The 23,149-nt window shown below is 37.6% G+C and overlaps 1 protein-coding gene across 1 annotated transcript in view; it reads right to left on the reverse strand.

The window, feature by feature from the left end:
* The window catches only part of ZMYM2 (zinc finger, MYM-type 2), a 66,324-nt gene extending 44,476 nt beyond the window's left edge, over nucleotides 1-21,848 (reverse strand). Inside the window, 6 exon segments of the mRNA XM_009082078.1 lie at nucleotides 2,988-3,026; nucleotides 6,227-6,247; nucleotides 10,960-11,190; nucleotides 12,015-12,180; nucleotides 16,596-16,881; nucleotides 20,999-21,848. Coding sequence (XP_009080326.1) covers nucleotides 2,988-3,026; nucleotides 6,227-6,247; nucleotides 10,960-11,190; nucleotides 12,015-12,180; nucleotides 16,596-16,881; nucleotides 20,999-21,848 — 1,593 coding nt within the window.
* Nucleotides 21,849-23,149: the final 1,301 nt, after the last annotated feature.

Below are 23,149 nucleotides of genomic sequence, written 5' to 3' on the forward strand. Positions count from 1 at the left end.
AGGCAAAGTACGTTTCATAGGTGCTTCACTTTGTTCAGAATAACAGAAATTTCAGAGGATATCTATGCTCTTCCTACTACCTACATTTGAGAACTAGCTAAATCCAGTCTTACCACCAGCCAGAGATAAAATTTATGGGTTCGTAACATGTCATCTTCCCTATACTAAGAATCTGCACATAAAAACACACACACATGCTTCTGCCACAAAGCCTGCAGAGTCAAGCTAGCTTCAGCTTCAGGTCTCCTTCAAAGATGGGAACTAACTCAGAACAAATCTACAAGAGCAAGTATCATGCATTTTCCTTCCATGCACCACTTCTGGCAAATTCACATCTACAGCATCCCATGAAAACATATGCACGCTTGAGGACTGTAATTTTAAGTCAAAATCCACAAAATGGATGCAGCACCTTGCACAGACCAGCAAAATTTCAAGGTACCACATAACTTAACAATTTCCACATGCTGTCTTGATGAAACCTTTGCTGTGGATTTCCCCCAAAAAGCAGTATCTGTCAAGATATTGAGCTCCTACCTAGAGGAAAGTATACAATACAACTCTAGGATCCTTCCTTCCCATCCTAATTTTCTTCTGTTTCCTTTTAAACATGTTACCCAGCATCTAATAATCTCACTAATCAGCTGCAATATTAACAAAATTCACACTAAGTACAAGACCAAAATGCAGCAAGTATACTGTTTTATGAGTTGGAGCTATTCTGCCAATATACATTCATCTCCTCTGACAGGCTAATAGACAAAAGCAGGGCATCAAGAAAACTCCAAGTTATATTAGCAATAACACTACAGGATGCTACAATTTATAAAGGACTTGACTTCTTGGAACATGCTTAATGGACAACCACTAAAAAAAAAATCTGCTTGCACAAATAGCCTTGGTACCTCCGGAATAAACTGAAATGTACATCTAGAAGCACTGATAAAAATATGCTGGAATATATCTTAACAAAGAACATTCAGCAATATAATCAGAAAGCAATGCACAGGCAAATGAAACTTTCACAAGTTCTGAGTCTAAAAGAAAAAACAAACTGAGGCCATGGTGACTTTAAGAGATGGCAAGATAAAAGTATAAGTTTTAATAAATGAACTTACAGTAAACCTGATCAGAGCCTAATCAGAAAAAAAAATTGTGCCAACAAACAGTTTTGACAAAAACTCCTTGAAAGCAAAAACAGCTTTTGCTAACTAAAACCAAAAATTCTCATCATTTAACTGATGTCAAGAAAGGATCATGCATACACAGAACAGTGCAACAGCATGTCAATCACTTCTGAATGTCATACATCCTCAAAATACTGGAGTTGTTTACTGATTTCACCCTAGCTCTTTCAGACATAAAAGCAACAAGAAGAATCTTTAATGATATCTAGTAACAATCTAGCAAACCTAGAGCTAATTTATCAAGACTACAAAGAACATGAATTTCCAAAAAACATACCAAGGATGTAGAAGATTCTGTGGGTAGAAACAAAACCATAATAGCAAAGCTCTCATTTTATTCTTGTCACAGCAACTCAGAAGAGTGTTTGAGCACTTCTGCATTATTAGAAGTTTAAACATGTTGTTACACAAGTGAAGGAGACAGGACACTGGCATGAAAAAAAATTAGAAGGTCCAAAACCTCTTGAAATTTATTCCTTCTGTACTTAAGCATGAGATTTCCCGGTAAGACACTCTATTCCTGAGATTCTCAGGCAGCTTACATTTCTACACTCAAATTCATCACATGATGTTATCTTTAATCTCTGAGCACCTGTAGTATTAATTTGATTCTGTAGAAAAAGTAACATTTGAGAGTCCTTTCCCTAGAAGAACCCTTTTAGCAGGCATAAACAAAGAGAAGATTCACTAAAACTAAGGAGAACTACAGTAATACGCAGGGTCAAAGAGCATTCTTATCAAGTCAGGATTTTTGGCCTGGACACAAGAAAACTTAAGAGGATAACGACAGAACCAAAAATGGTACAATGTGGGGCACTATAGATCAACTGTTCAGTGCCTTTTCTAATATTAACAACTATGGGAAAACACATGAATATCAACAGAAGTTTCAAAACAAACAAGAGGAGGCAGCTCTTCACCTAACAAACAACAGGTCAGCAGAACCTCTAACTGAAGAGGCTCATAGATGGAAAAACTGTTTGTATGTGTTCACGAGGAGACTGGACAAACACTAATTAAAGAGATTCACCAAAAATAGCATACAGGAACACTGCATAAAGTTCAAGAGATCATCTGACCTCTAGAGTCAGAAGCTAAGAGAATGCTCAGGGGAAAATACCCTGATCTTTCTCTGCCCTGCATGCCCACTTAGACACACTGCAGGAGTCTCAATCCCTGACTGGAACCAGAGCAGCTGTTCTCATGTTCTTACTACAACACATTTTTCATTTAGTATTTTAACAGTCCTCAAGGAAAAGTTGGTGTTCAGAAAAGAAATCAAGGAAAATGGAAAGCTGTGTCAATGTTGTTGATATTTCAGGGCAGGAGACAAAAGGAATTTCACTGGTAAAGAAGAAAACCAGAACAATATACCAAAATCTTCATTACTGACTAATTAGCAAGGGAACAAAAAAATAAAAGCGCACAACTGCCTCTTTATTTTAAAACTCACTGCTTCCTTCTTTGTTTCACAAGTACAAAATCACAGAATCATAATAGACTGGAGGAGACCTCCAGAGGTCAAGTGCAACTTCCTGCTCAAAGCAGGTCCAGGCGTGGTTGCTCAGGATCTTGCCCACACAAATCTGAGCATCTCCAAGGACAAGCATTCCAAAACCCCTCTGGAGGATTTCACCACCCTCACAGAAAAAAAAAAAGCTTTTCCCCTACCTAAAAGTTTTCTCCTTGTTTTCAAGCTGTCTCTCTTGCCTTTCTTCCTTCCACTGTGCAACTCTTCTTGGTGTTCAACTTTGTCCTTTTCTACCTCCTCCCATTAAGATAACTAATCCCCCTTTACACTTCTCAAGGTTGAACTAACCAAGGGCTCCCAAGCCTGTCCTACTGTGTCACATGCTCCAGCTGCCTAAACATCTTGGTCTAAACATTCACCTAACTTGCATCAGTATATCAATGACTTTCATCCTGTGGAATCCAAAACTGGCCATGGTGCTCCAGATGCAGCCTCAGAAGAAAAGACTGGGGGGTGCAGGGCACAAAAATCACTTCCCTTGTCCTGCTGGCTACACTCTTGCTAATATAGCAACAGGTTGCCCACATAGGCTGTGGAATCCCCATCTTCGGCGATACTCAGAACTCAAATGGATGTGGTTCTGAACAACCTGCTCCAGGTGACCCTGCTTGAGCTGGGAGGTGGACAAGATGACCTTCAGAAGTCCCTTCCAACCTCAAAACATTGTGTGATACAACCCAGGATGTCACTGGCCATCTCTGCTGCAAAGGCACACTTCTAACCCCTGTTCAACATCTCCACCAGGACACCCAAGTCTTTTTCTCCAAAGCTGCTTTCTTGGCAGTTATCTTCCATTTCATATGAACTATTGGCTTCAACTTGTGCCCCCCACCGTATTTCAACAGTAGGCAAAAATGACTATAGACAAAACCTGCAGAGTAAAGCTAGCTTCAGCTTCAGGTCTCCTTCAAAGATGGGAACTAACTCAGAACAAATCTACAAGAGCAAGTATCATGCATTTTCCTTCCATGCACCACTTCTGGCAAATTCACATCTACAGCATCCTATGAAAACATATGCACGCTTGAGGACTGTAATTTTAAGTCAAAATTAAGCAAAAACACTATCAAAACAGTAAAGAAAATTATATGAATTACGAAGTAAAAATAAGCTAATCCAGAGGCAAAATTTCCAGAGAATAATGGCTCAGTGCCCTTTGAGGGAAAGCTTGATGCACAGTGGTCTAACTACACCTCTCCCTCAGATGACTTAATTTTTGCTAGATCCCACTGCATGTTTGACCTCTTCCAAGGCATAAGGTCTATGGTAAATGCAGAACTCTGAAAATTGTGCTCATTATATTTGACTGTAAACTCATCCCTTCATTACTTGTTTGTATACTCACTTAGAAACTAAATTCTGGAATTAAGGCCTATTTCATGATATGTATTTCATGACAGATAAAAGACATATTAGAAAACAATGTGATATGAAAAACTATTGTAAGTCACTAGTTCTATATACAGTTCAAACCTTCATTCTGTTCACCAGGACAGTGTTGAACTCCAATGGGCAACTACGAAAGTGGCTATCAAGACGCAAGACAAAACAGATGAACAGGTTATACTCCAGAATTAGAAAAATTGTTTCAATAGAAATCCAAAATCCTGGAAATAAAATTCACATCAAGGGTTTTTGAGGAATTTTTATTCTTGCTATTATAAGCAACTATCATTTTAGAAGAAATCTTGTCCTTCCTTTATATCTTTTACTGAGAGGCCCATGTAAGCTGAAGTCCAGAGCTCTTGTTGCATACATCCTACGAAGAATAAAGACCAAACTCCAAAATAAATGTCAGACAAATGCTGCAATTTCATGGCATTTTAGAATCCTCACTTCTGTTTGCAACTAAAACTAATGAAAGCCCCTGTTCTTGAACCTTCTGCCTGCAACAGTATTTCACTACAGCTGTAAGTGCTTTGAATCTAGGCATCTGTGCCTAGGCTTTTATTCCATGAAAGTTTCCAGAAAAGAAAATTCATGTACAGAAACACAGTCAACCTGTGTTCAAATAGAAAAGCAGAAGGAAGAGAGAAATTTGCTGTAACTAGAAAAGCAGATATATTCACTACATGGAATCCTATGATAAGAGATCCCTTAGTAAGGCAATCAAGAAAATAGCAGCTAAACCACTACAGATTCATTTGAAAGAATGATCCAGATGGATCCAGAGGCAACACAGACATCTAAGAAAAGAACCAGATGTCAGCAGAATCTGTAACAGCAAAGAACAAGGAAACTATTATTTACTCAGACCCTTGAAATACTGCACTGAAGTCATCTCTCCCCCAACAGTACCAACTGTAAACTCTTCCCTGCTCCAGCAGAAGAGATTAAGATTAGTAACACCACAAATGCATTTGCCCAAGTCCTAAGAGCAAAAGATGAAGTAACTGCTTTTGAGGCCCTTGAACACCAAGTGATTTTTGTTGACATTCCATCAGCTGAACTCTGCAAACAGCTAAATCAGTAAGTTGTCCAGTACTTTTCTTCGGCAACTCCAACTGGCAGTGCTCCCTCTTTTTGCCAGCTTTGTTCCTGCTCTCAAGACATTTCCCTTCATGCCTTTGAAAAAAGCACAGGTGAAAACACCTGCCACAAAAATCAAGTTACTTCTAAACTAACTGAATGTTTCAGCTGTTTCTGTTTTACCTTTTCTCGCTCTTCCTCTCAACCCCATCCAATTAATTAGTCCAGCAACAGCAGTGTATAGATGTGCTTATATCCATCGTAAGTCTGATACGTAGTCATATAACCTCCTTGCTTTCTCTTCCCAAGAATCTCCTGTGCTCCCACAAAAAACACACCTCACAAATTTAATCTATGTAATTTTCTTCAGAACTACAAAGCTATTTTAACATCTCTGCTGTACCCATCTCATTTCTCTTTTAAAATATCAACGAAACAACATCCTGAATACTTACTATGAATGATACTCAGATGTCTAAGGAAGCTGATTATGCAATTTTTATTGAAGAGCAGCAAATTCTACAGCTGAAGACAGACATTTGAAGAAGAAATGGCAAGATAAACAGTTCCAGAAAACGAGTAAATAAAGAGTAAAAGAAAAGGTAGAACAGGATAGTTTCTAGGAGGACTTGATTTGCATCAGAGATGCAAGAAACTGGAGTCACAAATACCAACAGGTCTTGAAAAAAGTCCCCGTATCACCAAGCAGGAAGAAAGGGGAAATTATTATTGCTTGGTTGATACAGATTTCTGTCTTTTAACCAGAGGGTTAAATGGGGTAAAAAGCATCTAGCTATCTCCATTTGTACAGGTGTACATACTTCAATTAGTATCCAGTATTATCAGTGATTACTTCATACCAAACTAAGTATTACCTTAAGTAAACAGAAGTGGTTTATATAAGGAAGAGACTCCACTATTAAACCAGTTTCAACTGCCTGAAACCACGACCTTCTCTTTCAGAAAGACCACAAATTGGAAAAAAAATAATTTGAAGAGTCAGTTTTTCTAGTATTTCAGTGTAAAGGGGCTGCTCAACTCTCACTTGGTTTTGCCAAGAGTACTTACTCTTGAAACAGACGCTTAGAAACCAGAGTGTATAAGCAGTAACAACCGCAAGAAGCACCAGATTTTGTAGGTAATTTTTCTATCAAAATAAAAAGGACAGGGAGGACAGCTCAGTCTTAATAGCAAAGAAGCACAGAAAAAGAACAGACACTGCATGGGACAAGAAAAGTTGAACACCCTAGATGCTTCCACTGAAGTACTAAATGACACCTGCACAGATGTAAAATAGATCAATTGAGTAGTTTTGTAAGAGAGTTTTACAATAGCAGTGGCTGGGCAAGGAAGAGAAATCAAAACAAGAAGACACAACCACCTAGGGTGGGTGCTTTCTATTGCTTATAAGTGAGTAGCTTCAAGGGACAGCACAGCCTGGTTAGTTTTGAAGGATGTTTAATAATATGTCTGCGTCTAATCAAAGTCAATCAAATGTCCTTTTATTCAGTACTGAAGAAAAACTTTCACTGGATGCAAAGACACTGCAAGCATCCTCCCCAGCTAGAAAAGTTTTCATTTAGCTTGCATTCCTCCAGTACTCACTTCAGTCCAGAGCTATTAAAAAGCCTATCGAGCAACAACTAAAACTCCTTCCCCCAATTTTTGACAGCAGATGAAGACCATCACTTTTAAGAAGCACCCAAAGCAAGCAAATCCCAGGAAGAAATTTAGTTACAGAGACAAAGCAAAAAAGAAAAGAAATGTTGAAAACTATCAAAGCATTAAATGTTTTCACGGTAGAACCAAGAGTACTGTGGACTGCTCAGGCCAGTAAGCAAAGTATTTTTAAAAGTAGAAACAGACTCAGCTTTAGCTTAGTTGAACAGCTGAAAATGAAAAGGTATGGTTGGTTGCACAAACTAAGTCACAGAATATTCCACTTGTTCCTTAGAACAAGATTGCCAAGCCTGTACCCAAATCCAGCAAACCAGGACACAAACAACTGCCTTGAGAAGGAAGTTGACTGTGTAGAGACAGAAAACATGCAATAGTATCAGAAACACTAAAACAACTTGTGTATGTGTTGGTGGTTAATATGCCTTTATGGAAGGCATACTTCAGCTAAATTCCAAATTGTTGCATGGATACTAATTTTCAAATGAATCACTAAAGTAATTTTTAAATGGTTACATTTTCATTCTAATTATACAACATACCTACTCAAAGAAATATTTCAGCATTTGCAGTTTTAGTCACCTCATCATATACAATCTTTCTCTTCTGTTTTTTGTTGTTTTATTAGTTATGTTTAGTGTAACTCTAAGTCGCTCTTGCCCCTCTACATGTGGAGAGTTTGAATACCAGTGCAACAGTTAAGGAGTTTACTAACTAGCAGCAGTTGTGACCCCTGGGTTTAGAAAAATAAAACCACTTTAGATAAGAGTATTGTTTTGACATTTTATCTAAATTGTCATAGTTATTTCACTTTTGGAGGAATGATTTTACCATTGTTTTCCCTTTTTTAAAAAAGCTTGACTTACAGTTAGCTGTCTTCACGAATGGCTTTTGTGTCATCAAGAAATTAACATGCTCTTGCATGTAAGTAAAATGAGGATTAGTTAGGTTATGCCTATTTATTAATTTTTTAATTCTTACAGAAATTAATTATGTATACTCCATAACTTTTTTTTTTGGATAAAGAAACCTAAGCTCTGTAATTTGAGTTTTAGAAAAGAAAGAACAGTTATCACCTCTCGGAAAAGCAAAACACAGATTAAAGATTGTGTGTGTGTCAGTTTTAAAGCAGGTTCTGAAACTGGTACAGAGAAAACTAAGTGCATCCATCACCTTGAAAGGTGACTTAAGACACCTCAGAAAACACCTACACTCCATCCCAGGAATAACACTGTTTCTTACTCCCACCAACAGCCTAATGCAGAGGAAAGAAACCCTTTGTAGCAGATGGATTACTTACAGTAATCCAATTACTTGCCATTCTGAGAGCCACTGTAATTTTTATTACCCACAATTTTAATTTTTTCATTCCAAGAAGAAAAAAAAGGTCCATGATAAGTTACTGAAAATTAATTGTTCAAATCAATGTAATATTTATTTTAAAAATAGGGATTAAGTATATAGGTAGGTACAAGTAATAAGAATCAGTTTTCATTTATTACTACTACAAATGTATAGCAATATTGGTAAATGCATGACATTTACAATATCAACTGCTTAATACAAAGCTCATACCAGTAAGACCTATTTTTCACAACTGTTGTAAGAAAACATTTGCTAAAACTCTTATGTGACACATAATAATCAGTTATACAAAACAATGATGCAATCAAATGATGACATCAGCTCTTCCTATGTTATTGATTTGAGTTTATTTCAGCATGTAATAATGACTGTCCCAAACCCTCTCCTTCTTCTCCTTTAAAAGTAAGATCTAATAATTTCCTAGAAAACATTGTTACAACTGAACAAAACCACCTATGACTTACCAATTGTGGCCCAATGTCTAAATTTCTTTTTAAAAAACAGAATTCCTTTAAAACATTCAGTTCAAAGAATCTAAACGCAAATAAAAGTTCAAACCTAACTAAATCCTGCTAGACAACTAAATATTCTCCAATAATTGTGTCCTGAGCAACTTGAACACCTACAACATACACTAATTGTACAGTGTGCATTTTCTCTTAGTATCAGAAAGACCCCAAACCCCTCACAATCCAGGAATATTTGAAACCAGTTAAGAATTACACTTAATCACCATTCCAAGTCAGAGGCTCATGTGCACTCAAAATAAGCTTCTCACAGCCTATTACAATTGCCCCGTACCAAATATTTCAACAAAGCAATTAAGAACTTGCTTGCATAAAATCTGCTGTCAGAACTGAATGCAATGTGTTTCAATTTCAAAGGTTCTCTTAGGGATCCTCACAGTAATGCACAACACTCAACACCGCTCGTGAAGATTCTTGGTACTGCAAACTGCTCCTCCTCCCCAGATAAAACCAGAACATACAACTTGCTACCCATGCTCATTCTCAAATACATGTCTAAACACAAAATATAACAGTATCTAAACAAATAGAGTACAGTCTGTAATGAGAGTTAAGTACAAATTCATCATTCAACCTCTCAAATTTCCATGTTCTTTTCATAATTCCATGTGCAGTGTATGTTATACTGGTTGTGTGGGAATGTCTCATGTTCAAAGTTAATGTCATGCCTTTTTGTTTCTTCAAGTGACAGTATTCAACGTTTCTTCAAGTCTTTCCGTGGCTTCTGGACATGCCTATGCTTTTAGTATCTTGGAAACCTATCCTGTCCCTTTCGGTACAGCTGTGACAAAAGAATAATGCTCATGTTACGTTTCTAGTTACTCTGGTTGCATATGCACCTTTCCAGATTTCTCTTTGCACATAGCACATACACAAGAACAGCCATCCCCAAAAGCATCAGAACTGATTGTCCAATGAGAAAATACAACATGTGATGCAACGTTAAAGAACTTTAAAACATTCAGCACTGCAATACCTCTTCTTTTGGACCACTGGTTTCTTAAAAATGGAAAAAGCTGAACAAAGAACCCCACCAAAATGCAGCACTGGAGCCACTCATAGATGCAAGTGTGATCTTCAAAATCAGAGAAGTTTCTTGCCAGGAAAACAGTACTGTCATACTTCAGAATACTACCCTTATAAACTCAGAGCAGAATGTGCCAAGCAAAAAAAACAAAAACAAACAAACAAAAAACAAAAAACAAACAAAAAAAAAACAACCAAAAAACAAAAAAAAAAAAACAAAAACAAAAAAACCAAAAAACAAAACAAACAAAAAAAAAAAAAAACCAAAAAAAAACCCAACAAACAAAAAAACCCCCCCAAAAAAACCCAAACAAAAATAAACCAAAAAAAACCAAAAAACCAAACAAACCAACCAACAAAAAACCCCAAACAATTCCCTCCCCCCCAAAAAAACCCCCACAAAAACAAGAAATCCCCGAATTGCATACCCTCCCCTGAAATATTTAATATTTCAGAGCTATCCTATTATACTATAAATACTACAATTAACATTTAAACCTTCCAACCAGCATTAGCAACAGTTCAGGCTAAGATGGCTCTGTAACATGTAAAAAACATCAGCATGAGATTTCCTGATTTGAAGTTATTTTTAGCCACAACAATCATTACTATCTTAACAGTCTTAAGAATAGCTAAAAATAGAACCAAGTAAAAAAAAAAAAGCACAAAATTTAACACATAAAAGGATGAAAGCAAAAGTATTTTTTTAAATCCTATGCTGTGTGGTGATTAGACAATGTAGAGGTACACAGCCAACATGGAACCAGTCAGAGCATTCTCACAGCAATGTCCAACATGTCTGCTCTGCACACTGTTGAATGTTTCCACTGCATTAAGTGAGCTTTTGCATCTATAAAAGAACATCACTTCAGGACTGGTAAGCCTGTGTGCTGCGCTTGCTATTAACATACTCGAGATACACCCACAAGAAATAGAAATTATTAGCAGAAAGCTTAATTTCAGTTATATTTTTAGTAACAACAAATAGGTATTGCTATTACGGCAACAGCAAAAAAAGCCAGCAGTAAGAGCTCCATTGCAGCAAGTTTGCCCTCACTGGCATTTATTTCATTTTCTGAAGTCTTCGTTACTTATATCTTCTCATGAGAAGTAAAACCATGTTATTAATAACAGGATAAATGTAAGAAATATTAATGTCTATTTAATTTCAATTTATAGGCAAAGAAGTAATTACCTGCTTGTATTCACCAACGCAGTTCTGACAGCAGAATCTTTTCTGCTGACCATCAATAATAAGAATATTGCTTCCACCTCCTTTACTGGGTAAATACTCCCCACAATGCTCACAGCAATTCATTATTAAACCATTTGCCATCCTGTATCTATTGAAGCAATGGTCACTGCACAGCTTATGAGTTATATTTTTAAAGCTAACTTCATGACGAATCTAAAAAATAAAAATGAAAAGTATTCTATCACTACACAAGCACAGAGTTCCCTGAAACTACTAGACCAGCCGAAAGTCTTACAATTCAAGTACAATAACTAAAACCAGATTATACTACCTCACTACTTAAGAACAGAGATGTTTGAGGAATGGATATTTCTGTTGTCTCCAAAGCTCTAGGGAAAAAAGAAATAATCTTAGCCCCATCTGCTCTTTAACCTAGAAGGGAAGACTACAGGGAAGGATGTAGTAACTGCATATTAGAGCAGAGGACCAATTTATGTAATTTTATAAAACGGTCAATTTACAAGCTAACAACACAGCATATGAAGACTGGCCAGACACATATGCTGTGTAAAGTAGTAGCCTGAACTATGTTGGAGTCAGTAGTGGCATCAAGAACAAATAAATACATTTATGAGAATTTTAAATTACATATATTCTACAGATCCCTAAAACCATCTGCATTGTCTTTCAAAACATACAGGAAAAAAGTAGGTAATATAGTAAGTCTTGACTTTTTTTTCAACAGCAGCTCTTCTGTGTGGGAGATATGGGTTATAACTACAAGATTCTATGCCTAATAGAATATGTTATCAGCAAAAGGCACTTCAACTTTCTGAAACAAAAATCAAACATTAACCTCTGAATTCCTTCTTCCTTCAGTTGCTCTGCATGACTATTAAGCCTATTAAAATCTCATGAAAATACTGAAGAATTTAAATTTCATTATTTTCTGTTCTGTTATTTCTGAATACAAGTTATTAATATCTCATTATGTCATTATTGAGCAAAGATAAGAGAAAAAAACCAATCAACCAGACCTCGGTTAGTTTACCACAGACAGTGCATCTTGATTTATTCAAAGTTCCTTTTGAGGGATTTTGTTTATCTTCATAGAAGGATAAACATGATGTACTGCAAAACTCCTGGAAAGACTCACTTGAATCTACTTGAGCAACAATGGTACCTTTCATTGTTGTTATATCTCTGAAAGACAAAGAGAAAAAAAATCTTGTGTGCTTCTGTATGAATATATATATTTAAACAAGAACACTTTATACACATTGTTAGTCACAGGTTGAACACTAAGTTTAATAAAATTTTTTATAACTACTATAAGTGCAATGTATTTCCTGTGTAAAACCCTATTGTTTTTACAACTACTATAAGTACAATGTATTTCCTGTGTAAAACCCTATTCTCTTTGTTTGGATTTATTTTTCCCATTAAATTATTCTAGAACTAAGTGATGTTAACACACCATCAGGTGCTGTTATGTCAAACTCAAGTCTCTATAAAAAGCAGCAAATTTGAACTAGCCATTTTGTAACTTTACACAAAAGCTACATTGAAGCTCCATATTAAAAAAACCAGGGTTATAGTAAAATGCATATAGTAAAAGGAGGCATCTGCCAAATACTGACCAACATCCCAGCCAGCTGCCTAGACCACGAGACACCACTGTCCACCAGTGTCACCACTGACATCACTTCCAGCTGCCAAGACCAGGAGGCTGGGAATTGCTCAACTCCAGGGAAACTGACCAATCAGTTCCTGACAGAGCTGTATGGAAAGGACCAGTGTCCAGAGCATGGTGCGCACTAACCATCTAAGAAAAGACAACTATGGATCCTCAGAATGCTGCTGCACCCACGGTGATGACTGTCCCCCTTTCTACATGACAGCGGATCATCGGAATGCTGCTTGGACCTACAGTGGTGACTATCTCTGCTGTGCCATCCCAAATCTTGCTTGCTTCCCCCCTTTTCTGTTTCTAATTTTCCTATCGCCCTTTCTCTTTACCCCTTGAGTAACCAACAATAAAGTCGCACTCCCTAACGAGGTATTTTGACCTCGTTTGTGCCCCAATTAACATTGGGGGAGTCAATCGAACACTCCTGAGTCTTACTGGAAGTCAATCGAACACTCCTGGTCTTACTGGAATAGACAATGCAAGAAATAGTCTTTACTTTTATATAACTCCACCATTATCCATCTCAGGAGAGAATGAGACAAAGAGAGAAGGTTGTTTTTTTATAAATTAATATTTCTCAAACTTATAAATACAACCAAAAAGCTTAAAACTCTACCACAAACCTGCCTTCTAGAAACTTTGTCATTTAAACTTTTAAAGGTTAATTCCATCATCACCTTCAACTTCCAAAACAATTCCAAGCAATTCATGCAGTTGCCTAAGAAACTGCACTAATTTAATGCATTAAACCAAGAAAGCAACCATCAATAAAATTAATTTGAAATCCAACATGTCTTCTGTGCTGGTTTGGGTTGGAGTTAACTTTCTTCACAGTAGCTAGTATGGGGCTATGTTTTGGATTTGTGCTGAACATGGGGCTGATAATATAGAGATGTTTTCATTACTGCTGAGCAGAGCTTACACAGAGCCAAGGTCTTTGCTGTTTTCTGCACTGCCACCCTGGCCAGGAAGTTGGGGGTGCGTGGGAGACTGGGAGACACAGCTGGGACAAGGGACCCAAACTGACCTAAGGGATATTCCATACTATATGACATCATGCTCAGTGTATAAAGTGGGAGGAAGAAGGAGGAAAAGGGGGACGTTTGGGGTGATGGTGTTTGTCTTCCCAAGTAACTACAGTGTGTGCTGGGGCCCTGCTGTCCTGGACATGCCTGAACACCTCTTGCCCATGTGAAGCAGTGAATTAATTACTTCTTTTGCTTTACTTGTGTGCATGGCTTTTGCTTCCCATATTAAACTGTTTTTATCTCAGTGCATGAGTTTTCTAGCTTTTATCCTTCTGATTCTCTTCCCCATTCCACTGGTGGGGGAGTGAGTGGCTGCATGGGGCTTAGCTGCTGACTGAGGTTAAACCACAAGACCTTCTTCTAAGCAAACTGACTTACATTGTCCAAAACTACTACATACCATGTGTTAGAAGCAGTAAGGAAAACAAATACAAGACTCCCTCTTTACCTTCTAAGCAAAAATACCTTATTATTGACATACAGAAAATGCTATTGGGCAGAGTATATATTTAAAAAAATTGACTGGGCATGTCTTGATCACCACTTGGAAAATACATGTCCCAGACACTCAAACCTATGACCCCTAAAACTAGGATGAGTGAGAAACACTGGAAAAAATGTATACTTCCCTAGATAGACCCCCCTGAAAATAAACTTGTACTGCTCATCAATATTAACACTTGCAAGTCTGCCTTCCATTAAGGGAAAGTCAATGGATTTTGGCTTACCCCTTAGAAAGCTAGTAAGATCTGTGTTAGGGAATGCTGTAATTTCTGTTCTGCAAAACAGAGCACCTGCCCTGAGGAGTTTACAGTTTCTGGCAGGATTCCAGCAGGAGTTACACACACTACTAACTTGTATCAAAGCACATATTAACATCTATCAAAGGAGGCCAAAGAGCAACACAAGACAATAAAAACTATAAACACTGAGGAGAATGCCACTTTCCTTCTTATAACAATTGCTATGCTGTTTATGCAATTACAAAGGCTGAGAAGAGTGCTGGAAAAGTGGTTTACCGTAAAACACCTAGAGACTTTGACTTTTCAGATGGCATTACACAGTTCTTTAGAAAAGATTAGGTGGAGAAAGTGAGGCCTACAATAAAGTAATCTAGGTATTTAAGGATTCATCTGAGCACAACCCCCCAAAAGTCTGACCTGTGACATAACTATAATCATCTATGCACTCTACATTCAAGATCTCCTGTATTTTCCTCAAGTTCTCCTAGCCTTTCACTGAACTGCAATCTGACATTACATCTACTTTAGGAGGAAAATAACAGAGGCAGAATACCTGGATGCTACCCACCAGGTAGCAAAAATTTGGCAATAAAGCAAAAAAGGGTGGAACACATTGGGTTTTACAATGAAGTCATGCTACAGAGGAGCAATTTAATACACACACTACCTTTTATTTAACTGTGATTGAGTAAAAACTGCATAGTAGTGGAAGAGCAAAGACCAAAATCACCTCAAAAATTGTCAAAGGTGATTTCATAGAGGGTCTTTAGACATTAAAGACACTAAAACTATTTTAAGTGACCTCAAAAACAAGAAATTCGGTATTTTTTCTTATCATTCAAAAATAAAGCCTTTTCATTCAGGGCAGTTTTGCATGTATCCTCTTACAAGACACAGTAAGTATTTTCAAAGTGGCAGAGGAGCATGGATTTAGCCATAATTTCAGTCATAAATAAAAATATTTGTCTAATCTTCACCTTTATATATCACACAGCTGAATATGGTAGTCATCGGCCTACTTTTGAAAAAAATAAGTGTACAAACACAGAACAAGCCAACAGAAAGAGTACATATTATTTTTAACTAGCCCTGTAAATGGTTCAAAGAATTTGAGCTTTTACCTGTATTTAAAGAAAGCTAAAATATGATGTTCAATCTTCTAGGCTTTCAGTGTACGAAGGTATGAATACAGAGGATATGAATATTTTCTATATTATATTTTTGTGTGTCAAGAAGAAAAAAACCCCCCACAAAAAACACTCCAAAAATGCCCAGTAGCTTCCATCTGAATACAAGTCATCCACCACACTGCACACTGAAGTAAAACTTTTCCACTAGTTTAAATCTTGAGCAAAGACCACCCTCTCCAAAGCATACATTAACAAGGGCAGTTCTCAATTCTCATATGGAGACTTTAATGGAAGAATATGAAAAAGTGCAAGTAGCTCAGTAATCAGTACACTGAAAGAAAAAGATAGTACAGCTATTTTGTATCCTCAACACTGCAAGAGTACAACTACAGAGGACTTCTCTTTGGCAATTTCAAGTTTGGCAAATAATAAGATATTACTAGTCAAACTAACCAGTAGATTAGAATGAGCCACTTCTAGGCATGCTTGTCACTCCCTCTCTACTGCCCACTTAAGGTATCTTCAGCTACAAAACTGCCAGAGTTGACCTGCTTATGGGAAAAGTCTCAGCCTTTTCCTCTCCCCATACTGCCAAGAATGGAAGAGCTCCCAAGTCTCCTCCAGCTTCCTGCAAGTATCAGTTTCTCCTCCTTTTAAAGCCTAATAATTTTCTACCTTCATCTATCAAATATACAATGCAAGGTCCACTTTTTCAACAAAGGACTTCATATATGAAGTACATCCCACCACTTGGACACCTTGTCTTCAAAAAACCCAACCAGTTATTTTTAGTGTACTGGCTTTCAATGAAACAATCTCCCATACACTGAATTGAAAAGCTGGTACATTTTGTTTTGCTATAGCAGAGGCAGTGAGTTCAACATTTCCAAATGACATTAAAGTGACCCTTATAAAGAACTTACATAGTCAGATTTTATATCATTAATGCAGCAACTCTCATACATGCATGAGAATCTCAAGTACTACTGGATTTAACTGCTAATGTAAAAATAAATAACTCCCTTACTTTCTGCACATAACACAAAGTTTCTTTGGAGTGGGTTTGTGTGAAAATGATGAGAGGCAGGTAGTAGAACAAAAGAGATGAGCTGATCCTTTTCGCTGATATGCAGTCTGTCCCTTTTGTAAAGGCTTTTTGCAGTTTGCACATGTGACTTTAACCTGTTTAGAAGGCTGTTGCTGGGCAGAAGGCTGGAAAATTTGCTTAGGAAGTGATGCTACAGGTGACAAGGAATCCACACCTGGTTGCTTCTGATTCCTAGGGAAGGAAGCTGACTGGGATATCCAAGAATCTTCAAGACAAAAAACCCAAACAAACACAAAAGTAAGTCAACAGACATGTAAATATATATAATAAAGTTCACAGATGTACGATCATCATTTTTATGCTGGAACTGAAAACAGAAGAAGGATCATATTTTTAAATTCAGGTTTAAAGTAAAAATCACTCTCCATTGTTACAAAGCTTCAGAACATGAACAAATTTCAAGATGGTCCTATCCTACATCTCGTGACAAGTTCTGCAGATTTCAATTCACTTGCACTGAGTCTGCAAACGGGCAACTTCATCTTCAAACAAAACTATGACTACCAACTGCAATTAAAAAGTAAGAACAAGATACCAACAGTGAACATGGAATTTCTGAACAAATGTTTGAGACAAACACTTCAAATTTATACGAACACGAAATCTTATATTTTCAGTAGTTAGTTTGTTCTGAGACTTTAACAAGCATCATGTGTCCAGCCTCAGTGACAAACCCTAGAATTAGGTTCCCCATACCAGTTTCCCAGTTCAGGCTGCAGTCAAAGAACTATATTGCAGTTAGAGGGAAGCACAGGCTCCACATCCAAGATCTGGACCTACGTCACCGATTCCTGTAAAAGTTTCTGGTTTTCTCTATAACCTTCTCAATGGAATTAATACCACTTAATGTGCAAACTTGCGAAGTCATGAGAGTTCCACACCTTCTTCAGTAGAAATCAATGAACCTAGAAAATAATATTTTATTAAGTTCTGGCAGTATGCAAACCCATGTCCCTGTGTTCCAGACTCCATTAGCCTTCCATCCGTACAACAGACTATCACGGAACAAAGTCATCTTTGCCTAGTATTTTGTAGCCTAAAAGAGTAACTTGTGTAACAAGCACGTAAACAAAACATTTTCTCCAAAAGAAACACATCTAGAAGGAGCACATACTTCTGCTAAACTACATGCTCCATATCTTGGTTTGGAGCAGAATATACAGTTCAGAAGGGGAGAGGGGGGAAATCCCCCCAAAATGTCATTTCTAGGCTTTTCTCTGGAATGTAACCTTTCATTTTAAATAATTATCAGCAAATTTAGGAACATGGAGCTTCTGAAGACTGCTAATAATACTTTACTTAAACATTAACAAAAACTGAATAGAAACACCCTGTCATTACAAAAACACTTGCACACATTTTCAATAGTATGTCAGTTATACCAAATACTGTCACAGCACTTGGGACTTGCCTAGCCTTGAATATCTTACTGCAGTAATCCAGTGTATCCCTGGAGTGTTACTGCAACTAGTATTAATAGCCAAATATAAAAAATTATTATGAATTCTAATATAAAAACCTTAACTTGCAGACATCAGCAACTGCCCATACCTTATTTTTAAGGGATATTATCTTGGTGCATAATCATTCATTAAATAGGAGGCACCCTGTCCTCATACTACTTTCTGAAGTCCTCTTTCCGCAGGAGAGTTTTATTAACAACACACTGTGCTGCATAGTTTTAAAATTTATTTTAGGGACAAAGTTCCAAGAACCCTTGTTAGTGCAACAAACAACATACATTCCTTAGCAAGTAAAATATAATTTTCTGGTGTGACTTCATAGCTGTCAAGGATGTCCTGTTTCTCAGGCACCTAAGACAATTTAGAAATTTACCCACTGTATTGCCTGAGGGTAAACAGAAGAGCTGGAATAAAGAGGTGAGGAGAAGACACAGAACAAAAGACATTTCTCTACAAACCATTTAAGAGGTCTACCTCTGAAGGCATGAATTACAGACAAACTAGACAAGCTACCACAGTGCTTAGAGTTAAAATTCACTTCAGTGCCCTCTTCAAACCTTTCTATATGTCTACCACCTGATATATTAGTATCTTGGTAGCAGCTTAACACCTCAAAATATTCTGAGATTCTCATCTTTTTTCATAGGTTTCAAGTGAAAGCACATTGTCTCCCTTATCAGGAATTCATAGGTGATGTGCAGCAGTTACATCTGCTTGTAATTCCAGTACTGCTCAACTACCATTCATGAAAACCTGCATTTGCTAGGCTCATTTGCATTTGAAACTTTTACCATGACTTCCTAGCACCTCATTAAGACTATTTCAATTATTCCTTAGTATCTCAAGGTTTCAGATAACCTCCACTAATTGACATTTTGTTGCATTTCTCTGCTCCCACAAAGTTAGCACAAGAACATCTAAAGATCTTGGTGGTTGTTTTTTTTTTGCTTTTAGTTTTTCCATAACCCACCTTCAAAGACATCCATTTTTACATTACACCTTTTCTTCACATCTCACTTCTCAACCATGTTGTGTGCTCAGCTTCATATTCTCTGCAAAGGATCTGTAAAATCTAGTTTTCATGTCTGTCATAGGTTGTAATGAAGGGGGTAACCCGTGGTATGTATTCTATTCAGTTTCTGCTCTGGTGAAACCCCTCCTGGAATACTGCATCCAGCTCTGGGGTTCACAGTACAAGACAAAAATGGGCCTGTTAAAGCAGGTACAGAGAGGAGGGACACAAAAAGTGACAGAAAGCTGTGAAGAAAGGCAAAGAGTTACAGTTGTTCAGTCTGGAGAAGAGAAGGCTGGGGAGACCTTACTGCAGCCTTTCAATATCTACAGGAGGTTTATAAAAAACAGATGGGAGTGAGACTTTTTACCAAGACCTATAGCAACAGGGTGGATGGAACCTTTAAGAACTGTTTGTTTTGACATTGCCTAGCCTTGATGGCTTGTTGTGGGGCAAAGGTCCATTACCCACCACCCAAATCTCGCAGCTAATAGATACCATTGCCCACCAACTACACCCTCTGGCTGCTGAGCCATCTGCCAGATAATGACTGACATCACTTCCAGCTGAGATCAGGAGGCTGGGAACTGCTGAACTCCAAGGAAACTAACCAATGAGTGCTCTGACAGAGCCCTAGAAAAAGGACCAGCATCCAGAGCATGGCAGATACCTACTACCAAAGAAAGTGACTGGATAACTAGAATGCTGCTGGACCCATGGTGATGACTACCCCCCTTTCTACATGACTATGAATCATCTGAACACTGCTGGACCTATAGTGGTGACTACCTCCTCTTCTACATGACTTTGGATCATCTGGATCTGTGGGGGTGACTATCTCTGCTCTGGTATACCAAATCTTGCTTACTCCTAACTATCCACCCCTCCTGTTTCTAGCTTTCCTATTGCCACTTCTCTCCCCTTGTGTGACCAATAATAAAGTTTCACTCCCTAATGGTGTTTTGACCTTGTTCGTGTCTTAATTCATATTGGGGGAATCGATCAAATGCTCCAGAGTCTAATCTGACCTGGACACAGGGCAAGAGGTAATGCCTTTAAATTGAAAGCTGGTAGGTTCACATTGGACACGAGGAATAGATTTCTTACAAAGAGGTTGGCAAGACACTGGAATGGGTTTCTCAAGCGAAGCTGTGGATGCCCCATCCCTGAAAATGTTCAAGGTCAGGATGGACGGGGCTTTGAGCGACCTCATACAGTGCAAGATGTCCCTGCCCATGGCAGGGTGGTTGGATTAGGTGATCTTTAAATGTCCCTTCCAACATAAAACAATCTATCAAATGTACCCCAAGGCTTACTGGGGACATTAGGTTCTAAATTAACGTGTTGGACAAAACTTCCTGTTACGCACCTACTGCTTCATATAAGAAGGCACTTAGCCGGGGGAACAGATTAACACTCATCCAGAAGACATCTTCCAAACCACGTATACGCTCATGGAATCATATAGATTGGAAAAGACATTTAAGATGATCAAGTCCAACCGTTAACCCAGGACTGCCAAATCCACCACTAAACTATGTGCAAAGCATCACATCTACATCTCTTTAAATACCTCCAGGGATAGTGACTCAACCACTTCCCTCAGCAGCCTGTTCTAATACTTGATAACCCTTTCACTGAAGACATTTCTACTGATGTATTATGCCACTGAGCATATTTTACTCTAGAGTCACACATAAGGTGGTGATGGGGATGAAGGGAACCAAGATCTTTCATATATATATTAAGCTAAAAGTGCCACTGCCTAAAATACGTGAATCAAACACTCTATAACCATATACTTTGTATTTCCAGCTTTAAAGGAAACATTTAAAATTGCAACTTACCAGGATTATGATGAGTCACAGATTCTCCATTTTGAAAGACATCTCCAGCCACACTCATTCTACCAGGATTGAAAGGTCCTACACCAGTCTTGGTCTGTGAAGTCAAAGATGGGGTGTATGTTTGCATATTAACACCAAAATTACTTGACTGCAGTCCGTTAGATACATCTCCCAAGCTGGCATTCTGCAGTGACGTTACATGTGTAATCATTAAGTTCATGTCACGCCCTTCAGCATTTTCTAAATGACCATCACTCACTGAGGTCACAGTACCTGTTTCTAATGTAGTAACATTAGCAATCTGAATTTCAGAGTCTGGTTCTGTGGTTATACCACTATTATCTATTCCTGAATTTACCTTACTTCTTGAAAAACTGGAAGGTGAGAATTCCATTTCGTTGGTTCTATTTTTACACTCTGGAACTCTTCGTTCATTAAAACTGGAAACATCCTTCTCTTGTCCTTGACTTGTTTCAATGTCTTCTTCATCATCAATAATAATAGTTTCACTTATACTCCCCTTTTGAGAATTTAAGTCTTTTGGAGAAGGAAGCATTTTGCAATCATTCCCTTGAAGTACTTCATTTTTTGATGATGTAAATGCAGTGTTCCTTTGATCTGCTACCAGTGGTGTAGAGTTTTGTGGAGATTGTACAGGTTCAATAAAAACTACATCATCATCATCTTCTATAGGTGAGTTTTGGAATTCATTTGGTCTAGAAACTAAAGAACTTGGTGCCCCTCCAAATGTATTTCCTACATTTGCAAGACCTGCTGCCATGGTGGTATTCCCTAGCAGATCAGGAGTGTGTTCAGACAGTTCTAATCCTCCCAGAGGACTTGTGTCCATTCCAGATCTGCTGTTAGAAGAAAAACAAAGCAAGAAAAAAACACATCCAACTTCAGAGTAAGATACAACCTTCCAATAACAGTTCTTAAAAATAGCTACACAATTAATACTTCCAGCTTTTACTTTGTTTTCTTCCTCAAATAACATAAAGTAAACCCAATGTTCTTCCATGACCACCTTCTAGCAAAAAAAAAAATAAAAAAATAAAAAATACTGCCATAACCAACATTTCACACAGAACAGCTATACACCATAATGTTTAGGAATACATAGATACACAGGAAATAGAATTTTTATGGCATTTATACAACCCTGATTTCTCAGTCCCTTTCCCACATATGTACACAATGTTACTTTAACACTGCTTTTGCTAGACTGCAAAACAAGATCCAAAGCTAGACACACAGGAAGAAAATCAGAATTCGACTAAATTTCATTCCCAATAGAAATGTTAAGAGTTTCAATATAAATACACCTAGATGGCAAATGAATGAAGCTCATTGCAAGTGCTCAAAAAAAAAAAAAAAAAGAGGCAACATCTTTTTGTATATTAACAACTTGGAAATTCAACCAATTTTACCCCAAACCCCATACTGGCAAGGCTCCTCAGGTAGCCCCAGCATGACTGGAACAAAAAACTAAGGAAGAAATATACCAAACTGTTGCACGTGCTAAGATTGGATACATTATAGCACAGCAGAAAGTGGACAGCAACCTCTCATTTGCAGTCACTACCACTGGCAGCTCATTTGAGGTTCTGATTTACTACCTCATGTCCTAGTGCAACTTTCAGTTACTTTCTCTGTTTCCTTTCTAACAGCAAGCAGTGCTTATTCAGGCTCCTTCCCAACAGCTACTTTGCCTGGGGGATTCAGTTTGCTTTTCGTAATTGTTCAGTCTGGGGAGATCTGTTCTTTATAATTGCCAATTCTACCATGAATTAAAAAAAATTATAAAAGTCAACCTGGATATAATCAAAGGAAAAGGACCTAAAATCGCTCTAAAAAACACCTGTACTAAAAATCACTAAGTTAAATTGATCTCCATATACACAACAAGAAAAATACAGACCTAATTATGTTATAACTCGGGTATGTCTTGGAGTATACACTGATGTGTGACATGGCTGAGCTTTTGTGCAAGGCTAGAAGTAGCTTTCTGTGCTTTTTTTAATAAAATCTTTATATAGGAAGGTAGATAGAAGTAGAAATATCCTGCTCATCAATACTTACCCATCCAGAAATCCACTGCAATCTGTTTACCTTATTAAGCTGCTCCAAGAGCTCTTATTTTCTTTCCTG

Source organism: Acanthisitta chloris, unplaced genomic scaffold (genome assembly GCF_000695815.1).
Source record: "Acanthisitta chloris isolate BGI_N310 unplaced genomic scaffold, ASM69581v1 scaffold16409, whole genome shotgun sequence".
Classification (NCBI taxonomy): Eukaryota; Metazoa; Chordata; class Aves; order Passeriformes; family Acanthisittidae; genus Acanthisitta; species Acanthisitta chloris.